Source organism: Triticum urartu, unplaced genomic scaffold, assembly GCF_003073215.2.
Source record: "Triticum urartu cultivar G1812 unplaced genomic scaffold, Tu2.1 TuUngrouped_contig_6979, whole genome shotgun sequence".
NCBI lineage: Eukaryota > Viridiplantae > Streptophyta > Magnoliopsida > Poales > Poaceae > Triticum > Triticum urartu.
The window spans coordinates 1-12,009 of NW_024117784.1; the positions used below are offsets into that span (position 1 = coordinate 1).

The following is a 12,009-nucleotide window of genomic DNA, read 5'->3' on the forward strand; positions in this document are numbered from 1 at the left end:
TCTTTGTCTACCGGTATAGTATTTGCCCGAGATTCGATCGTCGGTATCTCGATACCTTGTTCAATCTCATTACCGGCAAGTCTCTTTACTCGTTCCGTAACACATCATCCCGTGATCAACTCCTTGGTCACATTGTGCACATTATGATGATGTCCTACCGAGTGGGCCCAGAGATACCTCTCCGTTACACGGAGTGACAAATCCCAGTCTCGATCCGTGCCAACCCAACAGACACTTTCGGAGATACCCGTAGTGCACCTTTATAGCCACCCAGTTACGTTGTGACGTTTGGTACACCCAAAGCATTCCTATGGTATCCGGGAGTTGCACAATCTCATGGTCTAAGGAAATGATGCTTGACATTAGAAAAGCTTTAGCAGACGAACTATATGATCTTGTGCTAGGCTTAGGATTGGGTCTTGTCCATCACATCATTCTCCTAATGATGTGATCCCGTTATCAATGACATCCAATGTCCATGGTCAGGAAACCATAACCATTTATTGATCAACGAGCTAGTCAACTAGAGGCTTACTAGAGACATGTTGTGGTCTATGTATTCACACATGTATTACGGTTTCCGGTTAATACAATTATAGTATGAACAATAGACAATTATCATGAACAAAGAAATACAATAATAACCATTTTATTATTGCTTCTAGGGCATATTTCCAACACCAACTAACCAGCCACCTCACCGTGCATCGAGTGGCTCTCGTTCCTTTGGATCTAGCATGTCATATCTGCTATAATAGGACGAGACATACGTTGATTGCTACCCGACAAATCCGGGGCCATTGTTGCAAGTTGCAACGTCAATGTATGCTGCTCCTTCGCGATTCCCTCTCGCCCTGCTGGCAAACGAGGAACCGTCCAAAACCGCATATTCATTGAGATTCTTGCTCGCGCTGTAGCAAACCGACAGCTTCATCTACTCTACCCCGGGCATGTATAATGGTTGATAAGACGGTCTTATCTTAAGTCTTGCATGTAATTTAGAGGTGACAAACAAAATTGTCTATAATATGTCATCTCTTAGTCTTATCTTCAATAACTGGCTATTCCTAAAAAACATGGTGAGACATATTATGCTAAGAGATCATCTCTTGTCTTCTCTTAAATAAGAAAAGACAAGCCTTTTCTTATGTGTTCTTTCTCTTACACCTCATCATTTATCCTACATGACACTGCTAAGATAGCACCATTATACATGCCCTTATCTTACCGAATTTCCTTTTTTCTAATGTAAAATGTGTGACCCTTTTTTCTTTGAAAAATGTCAGATCTATTATAAAAATTCACCGGCAGTACAAAGCACCTCAAATATAATAAAAAAATTACCGGAAAGTCTTCGTGCACATGCCCCTAAGGACCAGCGCCCTGAAGCCATAGTCGTCACCGTTGAATCCTTGAATAGATTTGAAGAACCTAACACCAAATATTATCATTGCTTACGCGCGACGAGAAATCCTAACCTCGTTACCCCGAGGAGCTGGCGGGAATCTACGTCGGAGCTTCGTCTAATCCGTCCCAACGGACAAACTTAAGGAGGATCGGAGCCCGAAAGACTGACTCGAAGAATAAGCGCCGCCATCCGTCTAAACATCACATCTATGAGGACTAAGACCCTGCCTATATACTAGCCGGATCTGAGGCACCAGTAACCCCCTCCCCGCCACCGGCCAAGGAGCGGCAGGCAGAGACTCTAATTGGCTAGAAACTGATGATGTGGCTGGAACAAGCTATGGAACTCTACCTCATCTATGATTTTATTGATTGGAATCGTTGAATCAAAATTAATGTTTTTTTGTCTGAAAAGAATCAGAGACTCCACCTGATGTTCACACGTGAATTTTACGTGTGTCGCCATCTCTGCGTGCACGCTTGGAGTGCATATATAGCTCGGAAAGTATCTTTCTGCCCCGACCCAACCTCTGGAATTATGTTTCTGCTGTCTTTGGGTCATCATTTTGTGTACTCGCCAAAAAAGGAAAATGATTATCTTTTCATATCCTCGCCAAAAATGAAAAATGATTAGCATCTCGTGGAAGCAAAGAACTCGAAGAGAACAACAAGAAGCTACCATCCTTGACACGTACGCACAGGCTCACACACAAAAGTGAGCTGCGCACCGTGTAGGTTTCACGAGAAAGAAAAGCCCATGTGTAAACTGTTTTGCATCAAGCTTGGGCAATTCAAGATAAGACAAATTTTAGTTACACAAACGCAGTTTACGCGTGGTCTTTTCTCGTGAACCTTACGTGGACAAACATATCCCACCACCTGCAGCTATACCTGGACATCTATCGGGAGGGCGGGCTTCGGGCTGGGCCTAACAAAGCCCGAAGCAGAAAACCTAGGCCCGGGCCCAGCCTGGCCCAGTCATCGGGTCTATATTTCAGGTCCAAGCTCAACCCGTCAGTGAAAGAGCCCACCAGGCCTCGGGTTGGGTCTCTTCTCTAAAACGCAAATCTGATAGACCGATCCGGTCTTCGGGCTCAAAACCTAGGCTCAGGCCTGGCCCACGGGCAAGACCGAGCCGGGTCGGGTCGGGTCGAGCCAGGTTTCTCATGGTCAGGTATATCAGTAGCTGGTGTCGTTGTCCTCTCGCCTTTTAGAGACACCTCGTCAGTTGTCCGCACCCACACCCATCAACCATCAGGCTCTTCTCCACTGCTGACGCCGGAACCATGCTCGACATGACCGCCTCTGGCTCGTTCCAGGCTACCCTCCACCGGCAACGCAATGTCCCTGTTTTTGGCTCGAGTTGTGCAAAATTGATTGATGCCGAATTCATTTTCAGACAACTTACAAATAGCAAAATCTGAAAAAAGGAAAAATACAGGCAGATATACATCTCGATTGAGGCTACGCCACACGATGGGTTCAGGGATGAACCTTGCCGGGAACGTGGCCGGTGGTACGAAGGTTCCCTACTGCCAGTACACAAACTTCCCGTTGGCTATGAGATTCATCATGCATGCATGGAATAAAAATACCAGCCACGAGATAGTACACCATCCGCGCATGCATGATTGCTGCTAATAAATTGAGTGACTCTAATACGCTAGAAACTGATGATGTGACTGGAAGAGGCTATGAAACTCTGCCTGATCTATGATTTTAATGACTGGAATCGTTAAGATCAGTGTTTATCTCAGAAAGAATCAGAGACTCTAGTTGACATTAAAACATGAATTTAATATGTGCACGCTTGTAATGGAGCTAGATACATTTATTTGAGCGACAAGTATCTCTTGACAAACGTAGTATATAGCTCAGAAAGTATCTTTCTGCCCTACCCAGCCTTTGGATTTCGGTTTCTTCTATCTTTGGACCATCATTTCGTGTCCTCGCCAAAAAGAACATGGATTGATCATCTCGGGTCCTCGCCAAAAATGAAAAATGATAGCATTTCGTGGAAGCAAAGAACTCGTAGAGTACAACAAGACCCTACAACCGTTAACACGATACATACACGCTCACGCACAAAATTAGCTGGGATCTGGCTTGTTTTAATCACCTACACTGAGATCTGGTAATAAAAGGAAAAATCGCTAATATAAGATCGCTCATTCTTCCCAAAAGGAAAAGGATCGCCCCTACCAACTGCGGGGCTGAGCAAGCTCGGATTATTAGAGGATAATCAGCGCTGGCGGGCGGCGTTGGGAACTGAGGGGCTGAGCAAGCTGGGATTATGCGACAACAAGCAGCAGGGTAACTTGTGCGCCATTCTTATCTATCTGATCAGTGATCTAGCTAGGGTGTGGGTGCTGGGCATGGCGTCCTCCTGATGGTTTCAGTGATGATGAACCTGGCCGGAAACGTGGCCAGTGATACGATGGCTCCCTCCTGTGAGTACACCAGCAAGTCCAACGTGGCCAGTGATACTTGCTCTGGAGTAGTAGTTGACTATGGACGGATCATGTCGATGCATGCATCGCGTTTCAGATCTCGTCGTCGTTCCAACTTCCGGCTAATACTGTAGTAAAATGTCCACGACACTGCCATTGATCGATCGATATTTCTAGTACAGCCGTCCCTTTCACACAAAAACGAGGAGCAATTAAGCCCGATGTGGTGACGGCTGGAGGAGAAGAGGAGGAGGTAGAGGACCCAAGAACGACAGCCAGGACTAGGGAGGTAGTCCGTCGTACGCTAGCTCGGCTAGAGCTATCCGGCCATGGCTTCCTCCTCCCAACCTCACCGAGAAGAAGAGGAGGAGGGGCAGCTCCGGCACCGTGGCCATGGCGACGGCATCACCTCCCCGCTCCGTAAGCTCGCTGTCTCTGCTTCGACGCACACGTTCACGGTACACCTCTGCTCCGGCTCCTGCTGCTGGCCGTTTAACCGGTCTGTCCTCTCCATGCAGTGCCGTCGACGTCGCGGAGCTCGCCGGAGCCCGATGACGACGACGAGGAGGAGAACTCGCCGATCGAGCAGGTGGCGCTGACGGTCCCCGTGGGCGACGACCCGGACACGCCGGTGTTGACGTTCCGGATGTGGGTGCTGGGCATGGCGTCCTGCGCCGTGCTCTCCTTCCTCAACCAGTTCTTCTGGTACCGCAAGGAGCCGCTCACCATCACCGCCATCTCGGCGCAGATCGCCGTCGTGCCGCTCGGCCGCCTCATGGCCGCGGCGCTCCCCGAGCGGGCCTTCTTCCGCGGCAGGGCCTACGAGTTCACCCTCAACCCGGGGCCGTTCAACGTGAAGGAGCACGTGCTGATCACCATCTTCGCCAACGCCGGCGCCGGCACCGTCTATGCCATCCACGTGGTCACCGCCGTCCGCGTCTTCTACGGCAAGAACCTCACCTTCTTCGTGTCCCTCCTCGTGGTGCTCACCACCCAGGTGCTCGGGTTCGGGTGGGCGGGGATCTTCCGGCGGTACCTGGTGGAGCCGGCGGCCATGTGGTGGCCGTCCAACCTCGTGCAGGTCTCCCTCTTCAGGTACGCACACACGCTTCTTCCCACCTCCCTCCGGCAAGCAGCATGATTACTACAGTAATTCCTTGCAACCACTAATTACTTATGAATTACTACTTGCATTACACATCTTAATCACTTAATTAACAATCTCATCTTGTGTGCTTGTTAGAGGGTTGACTGGATGATGCTTGGACTTAATCACAAGCCAGCATTATTTGCAAATTTTTATATAAAAAAACGTACGTTTCATGACGTGCTGGCTACTGCTTGTGATCAGCAATGCGTGTTAACTATGTATGCTTAGTTAGTTGCAACTTGCAAATAGGAGTTTCTTTGATTTTTGTTTGAGCAAGAACAGTAGTTGGCCAGCTACCGGTCATCGGGTCATGGATCATGACACGTCAGATCTGGCCTTGGCTTGCAACAAACCAGATCATCATGAAATCAAGGGCCACAAAAAACTTTTGGCCGGTCTGCCTCTAGTTAAGAAAATGAAATTGATGAAAAGAAATGAGTAACTCTGATGATGACAGGACCAGCCAGCAGCCAACACAAAAAATAAGTTAACTGAGATAGTGAGATCAAGTTCGTTTGACCAAGCTGACAAACAGGTTGGTTTTTTTTTTCAAGCTCCGCCTACTCATTAATAAGATAATTGCAAACAAGTTAATTTTTGTCATAGGCCACCTTCATTTTCCTTGGATGTTTGAGCAAGACCAGTAGCTGGTTGGCTATCTGTCAATCTGTCATGTGTCATGGCACGTCAGATCTGGCCTTGGCTTGAATCAAACTATACCATGAAATTGCTGGCTCGTCTGCCTCTCATTGACAAAATGAAATCAATGAAAAGATATGAGGGGCATTAATATATGACAGGACCCTCGAGCAGAATCCGAAGAAATGACGGAAAGAAAATCGATGAAAAGAAACAATATCATTTGACCAAGCTGGATCTGCAGCCTTCCAGCAGCTGGCTTCAGTTATATCCAACCAGTTTTATTAATCCCTCAATATGGCAGTAGAATAACAACCCTCCATAGAGGCAATACACATTTGAACTCTGAGGCTGATGAGACAATGGCAGTAGAATAACAGCGGAGGAGGAGAAACCACATCATTTCACCAAGCTGGATCTGCAGCTTTCCAGCGGCTGGCTGGCTTCAGTTATAATCCAACCACTTTTAATCTCTCAACATGGCAGTAGAATAACAGCCCTCCATAGAGGCAACCAACTTACACATTTTAACTCTGAAATAACTTGCTGGCTGATGAGGCGGCTAATGATCATATAACATTGATATCTTCCTTTCATCAACATAAAAATGTACTCCCTCCGTCCCAAAATAAGTGTATTATTTTGGGACGGAGGGAGTAGTACAAACAAAATAGGAGAGGAATTCCATCTCCTGTGTCAGTCCCAAGGGGAAAGACACTGAGCTAATCGACATGCGCCGCAGGATGGCAGGAAAGGAATGATCATGCACAAATGTCTTTCTCTTCCGTAAGATAGCATGTACAAAACGGAGAGAAATTCCATTCCATTTGTCTCTCTCAGGGAAAGGCGGCGAGCTAATTAACACGCAAAACAAGAATAAGATGGAAATCAGTTCGAGCATGCGGAAAAAAACACCAAAGATTCAGAGAGCATAAAATAGCCATCAGCCAGTTTTCTTTTTCCTGAGCATGGCAGCAAAATAGACTTTGTATCATCTCCAAAATCTAAAACACAACAAACCTGCGGATTCGGATTCGAACCATTCTCTGAAACCACTCCTGGAAATTCCAACCAGGGCGCTCCACGAGAAGGAAGTGCGGAGCAAAGGCGGCTTCACGCGCAGCCAGTTCTTCCTGGTGGCCTTCGTCTGCAGCTTCGTCTACTACATCTTCCCGGGCTACCTGTTCCAGATGCTCACCTCCCTCTCCTGGATCTGCTGGGTCTTCCCCAACTCCGTGTTTGCCCAGCAGCTCGGCTCGGGCCTCTACGGTCTCGGCATCGGCTCCATCGGCCTTGACTGGGCCTCCGTCTCCTCCTACCTCGGGAGCCCCCTCGCCAGCCCCTGGTTCGCCACCGCCAATGTCGCCGCAGGATTCTTCATCATCATGTACGTGATCACGCCCATCGCGTACTGGTTCAACTTCTACAAGGCGCGGAACTTCCCCATCTTCTCGGATGGGCTCTTCACCGAGACTGGGCAGAAGTACAACATCACGAGCATCGTGGACTCCCAGTTCCATTTTGACACGAAGGCCTATGAAAAGAATGGTCCACTGTACCTCAGCACCTTCTTTGCAGTCACGTATGGTGTTGGTTTTGCATCCCTTACTGCGACGATCGTCCATGTCCTCCTCTTCCACGGAAGGTAAAATTCTGCAAAAAAAATAGTCAGTCAGTTTCGCAGAATTACAGAACTGCAACAGCTAAGAACCATGGTGACTGTGTGCAGTGAAATTTGGCAGTTAAGCAAATCAGCTTTTAAAGAGAAGAGGGTGGATGTACATACGAAGCTTATGAGGAGATATAAGCAGGTGCCCGAGTGGTGGTTCATCTGCATCCTTACTGTTAATATTGCTGTAACTGTATTTGCTTGTGAATACTACATCGAGCAACTCCAGCTGCCCTGGTGGGGAGTACTTCTGGCATGTGCCATTGCATTTTTCTTTACCCTCCCAATCGGAATTATCACAGCAACTACGAACCAGGTACGCAATTTGACAAATTGCATATCATGCCATACAACTTCAGACCACCAGTTCCCTGTATTTTATTCTTTCGTTCTATGCAGACTCCAGGATTGAACATCATCACAGAGTACATCATGGGGTACTTGTACCCTGGACGGCCCGTCGCAAATATGTGCTTCAAGGTATATGGCTACATCAGCATGAGCCAAGCTCTGACATTTCTGCAAGATTTCAAATTGGGGCACTACATGAAGATTCCCCCAAGGACCATGTTCATGGCTCAGGTAAGCTTTTTCACATATAGTTGCTCTGCCATTTCTACTGCACAAGTACTCATGTTGTATTGTGTCACTAAGCAACTTCTTGAAACATGGCAGGTGGTGGGAACTCTGATTGCGGCGTTTGTGTACCTTGGAACGGCATGGTGGCTGATGGACTCAATACCCAACATCTGCGACACCGAGCTCCTCCCAGCAGGCAGCCCTTGGACCTGCCCTGGCGATCATGTGTTCTATGACGCATCAGTCATATGGGGTCTTATTAGCCCACGCAGAATATTTGGGGACTTAGGAACTTACTCGGCGGTGAACTGGTTCTTCTTGGGGGGAGCCATTGCCCCACTCCTCGTCTGGTTTGCACACAAGGCATTCCCAGGCCAGAACTGGATCTTGCTTATCAACATGCCCGTGTTGATTGGTTCCACTGGCCAGATGCCACCGGCCACTGCGGTCAACTACATCACATGGATATTTGTTGGGTTTTTGTCAGGCTATGTGGTCTATAGGTACCGACGTGACTGGTGGGAGCGGCACAATTATCTGCTTTCAGGTGCACTAGATGCTGGCCTGGCATTCATGGCCGTGTTAATTTACCTGTGCCTAGGCTTGGAGAACATCAGTTTGAACTGGTGGGGCAATGACTTGGATGGATGCCCCCTGGCTTCTTGCCCCACTGCTAAAGGTATATTTGTTGAGGGTTGCCCAGTGTATACGTGACCATTTCCTCATGTCTGGTAGTCCCAGTTTGCAGAAATTGAAAGTCCCAACCTGCATGCAGGGATCAATGTAAATAATAAATGCTTATTTTCAAACCATTCATTCAGAGATGAGAAATTGGTGTTATTTCATATATATTTTCCAGAAAACATGTTAGGAGTTCGTTAAGATGGAAAAAAAATTACTGTTCAAAGTTTCAGAAAGATTCATGACGAAGTTCTAGTAATTGCATAAAAAAGGATTTTATTTGCAACATATTTTTTGTCAAACCAAGTACTATTCCAGCTTGTAAATAAGTCATTCCTTGATTATTTGGAATCTAGTAAAAGCAAGTCGCAACTTCATAACAGAGATTTCTTCCATGCTATGCAGCACAACAAATAACTTTATGATTGCAATTTCGTAGCAAATGAGTAGATTAACAAGGGCATTACCAATAAAGCTACTAGCTAGAGCGTAAGAAGGAAGAGCTAGCTACTAGCTAGGACACCTCACACCTGGTCGCAAGATACATCAGGCACCCGCGACATCTTCTGCCCGGCGTGGTGCTGCCTCCGTTGTACTATGTCAGGTCTCTGGTCCAGAAGACCGGCGAGCGAGCAGAGGCGTCGGGGCACGGCTGCCTTGCGTGGCTCGACGGGCAACTGAACCGCAGCCTCATGTTCCTCTGCTTCGGGTGCATAGCTGAGGTGAGCCACTCGGAGGAGCAGATCAGGGAGATCGCCATCGGGCTGGAGAGGTCGGTGGTACGAGACCCCAAGAGTGTCAACTACGATGACCTGGCCCTCCATGCGCTCCTGCCGGAGGGGTTCGTGGAGCAAACCGACGGTTGTGGGCTTGTTGTCAAGCGGTGGGCACCGCAGGTGGACATGCTCCACCACAGGGCCATGCGGGTGGAACTCGGTGCTGGAGGGGATCATGTCTGGTGTGTCGATGTTGGGCTGGCTGCTGTACGCGGAGCACAGGATGAACAAGGTGCTCATGGTGGAGGATCTGAGGATCGCGGTGGAGATGGTCGGGTGGCAGCAGGGGCTGGTCCGGACCGACGAGCTGGAGGCTAAGGTTAGGCTTGTGATGGAGTCCCAGACAGGCAGGGAACTCCGGGAGCGAGTGTCTGTTCACCAGAAAGGCGCCGCCATGGCCTGGAGCAACGGTGGCTCGTCATGGTCGGCTTTCGAGCGATTCCTGTCGGACATGAACTGCCGCTGTGGAGCCGCTGCTGGACAGTCCATGTGCCCTTGAGCAGGCATCAGACTTTCGGAGCCAGAGGAAAGAGGTGATGGACATGACTCGCTCTGCCGACAAAGTTCAGTTAAAAATAATTCAGTTGGGACAGTCCTGACGGACTTGTACCCAGGATGTGAAGCAGAATCACATCTGTACTTACTTCCCAACAAAAAATTACACTAGTTCTCAGGAAGCTCGATAAATGAATAAACAACATATCAAAATTGACTTAATTTGAACGAAACGTCCTACTCTTTAACCATGACACATACTATGGATCGGAGGGAGTATTTTTTAGTGCCTCATCATATGGTTTACTTCTTATGATTCTACTGGGGATTTGGATGTGGCCTGGTTCCAAGTTAAGGGCATCCTTTTGGATAACAGAAATTAAATTGTCCTACTGCCGTGAATGCAGGTAGTTTAGTGAGCAGAACTCTAACTGTTGACAGTTTCAGTTACAAATAGGGAACAAAGATGTTTTACCAGTTCCTCCTGTGGTTGAGATGAATCTGCGGGAGCAGAATAATGCAGGTAGTTTAGTGAGCAGAACTCTAACTATGACATTGAGTTTACAAGAGCAATTCATCAGGTTGGAGCAAGAGCTGAGCTGCTGACTGGGAGCAGAATAATATACGTGCTTCTGATCAGCAGGGTCCTTTTTATCACATATATTTCACAAAACTAAGAGGAATACACTCGTATCATCATCAACAACAATACTGTCAGAGATAACTCTAAATGGTCGTCAGAATCATCGCCATCTTCCTCTCCGTTGTCTTTCCCTTCCCTGACACACAGCCCAGCAGTCTCCACCAGTGACGATGGGGACGAGCACATACTGAGTTACATGTTGACTTGGAGCACTGAAGTTCTCTCACAAAGTACTTCAATATAGGGCAAGCCATGGACAAGATCCTATTCCACACTGCAGAAATACAATATCCCAGGAAGATCTGAGTTGCAGAGGCAATGACAAGGCAAATGAGAACTGAATACAGAGTAACCATGGGGTTTGAGTTCAGCAACCAAGAACACCATTTAACTCTACACTATTCATCCAGAAAGCTTTGTTGCTAACAATTAGCAGCTCCAGTTCCTCAAATATTCTCTAACCTTGTTCATGCAACGGTAATCTGAACAGTTTTCACATGATCCAAGCCTCCTGTAACTCACTGTTTTCACATAATCTGAAACTAAGTGGGTTGTAAGTCCCAAGCTTGGTGTGGAGAGCTCCATGAGCTCATCAAACAGCCTCATCACCGCCACAGCCATTCCATTCTTACACAACCAATAGATCAATGTGCTATTGACGGTGTTAATTAGTTTCAGTAGAAGAATTTTTCAGAGAAGTTACAGAGGAAGATTAGTGCCATCAAGGCATCAACTTACTTGAGAAATTTATCCAGAATAAAATGGTCAGTTTTGGGCTTTGAACCGGAGTCTGCACACGACACCTCATGGTTATGTATCTAGCACTGAATTGAGATGCTTGTTCCAAGTATCACTCTTAGTATCTAACACTCTCCCGATAAAGATCTCCCAAGAATCACCATCCAAGAAATCCCCACCACTTAAGGCAGCAGTTTGAACAATTTTGCCAACAATATCGTCGTGTATTGGCTCAGAAAGGCTATCGGCCAAAACTTGGTAAAGAACCTTGCTTGGGGTGCACCCTTTGGTCACCATCTCAGTAAATACTGCGGCCCCTTCATCTGGCTTCCCAATTTTGCAAAATCCCTTGATAAAGGCCTCGTAAGTCATGGCATTTGGCTCGTATCTCCGTTCAACCATGTCATCCCACACCTGCCCAGCCTCTTGCAGCTCCCCATTTTCACACAGTCCGGAAATAAGCGAGTTATAAGTCAGTAGGCTTGGCTTGTACCCCTTCTCGAGCTCATCAAACAGCTTCCTTGCCTCCCGAACCATTCCACTCTTGCATAACCAGTACATCAATGTGTTCATGATTGTGTTATCTGGTGGGACGTTCTTCTTCACCATCCATTTCCACATTTGGTGTGCTTCCTCTGCTTTTCCGTCCTGGCACAGCACATCGACCACCTTGGCAGCCAGTGGTGTGTCAGGCGTGTGTCCTGCCCCAAGCATCTCATGCATTAGATTGCACGCCTCGGCAGATTTCCCCTCCTTGCAGCATGCCTCGATCACGACTGAAT

At 47.5% G+C, this 12,009-nt stretch overlaps 2 protein-coding genes and 1 long non-coding RNA gene across 3 annotated transcripts; 1 reads left to right on the plus strand and 2 right to left on the minus strand.

Moving 5' to 3' along the window:
• Positions 1-4,038: 4,038 nt before the first annotated feature.
• Positions 4,039-8,743, plus strand: LOC125531348 (oligopeptide transporter 7-like). The gene is made up of 6 exons (XM_048695766.1): positions 4,039-4,277; positions 4,376-4,952; positions 6,722-7,291; positions 7,376-7,631; positions 7,715-7,897; positions 7,991-8,743. Exons 1-6 carry the CDS (start codon positions 4,187-4,189, stop codon positions 8,606-8,608), a joined length of 2,295 nt encoding a protein of 764 aa, XP_048551723.1. The 5' UTR covers positions 4,039-4,186; the 3' UTR covers positions 8,609-8,743.
• LOC125531350 lies at positions 6,446-6,803 on the minus strand. Its single transcript, XR_007293164.1, has 2 exons — positions 6,667-6,803; positions 6,446-6,500 (listed from the first exon to the last, which is right to left on the minus strand). It is a non-coding gene; the product is annotated as an uncharacterized LOC125531350 (long non-coding RNA).
• Positions 8,744-10,541: 1,798 nt separating the features above from the next.
• LOC125531349 (pentatricopeptide repeat-containing protein At5g16420, mitochondrial-like) lies at positions 10,542-12,009 on the minus strand (the record flags this gene model as incomplete). Its single annotated transcript, XM_048695767.1, is given in 1 exon segment — positions 10,542-12,009. A coding segment is annotated over 1 exon segment (710 nt), but the record flags the coding sequence as incomplete, so codon positions are not given.

Bases quoted from the DNA above. Each gene is read 5' to 3' on its own strand.
- LOC125531348 (XM_048695766.1), top strand. From the start codon at position 4,187: ATGGCTTCCTCCTCCCAACCTCACCGAGAAGAAGAGGAGGAGGGGCAG. The intron at 4,278-4,375 runs GTAAGCTCGCTG...CTCTCCATGCAG, and splicing joins CGGCATCACCTCCCCGCTCC to TGCCGTCGACGTCGCGGAGC. The intron at 7,898-7,990 runs GTAAGCTTTTTC...GAAACATGGCAG, and splicing joins GGACCATGTTCATGGCTCAG to GTGGTGGGAACTCTGATTGC.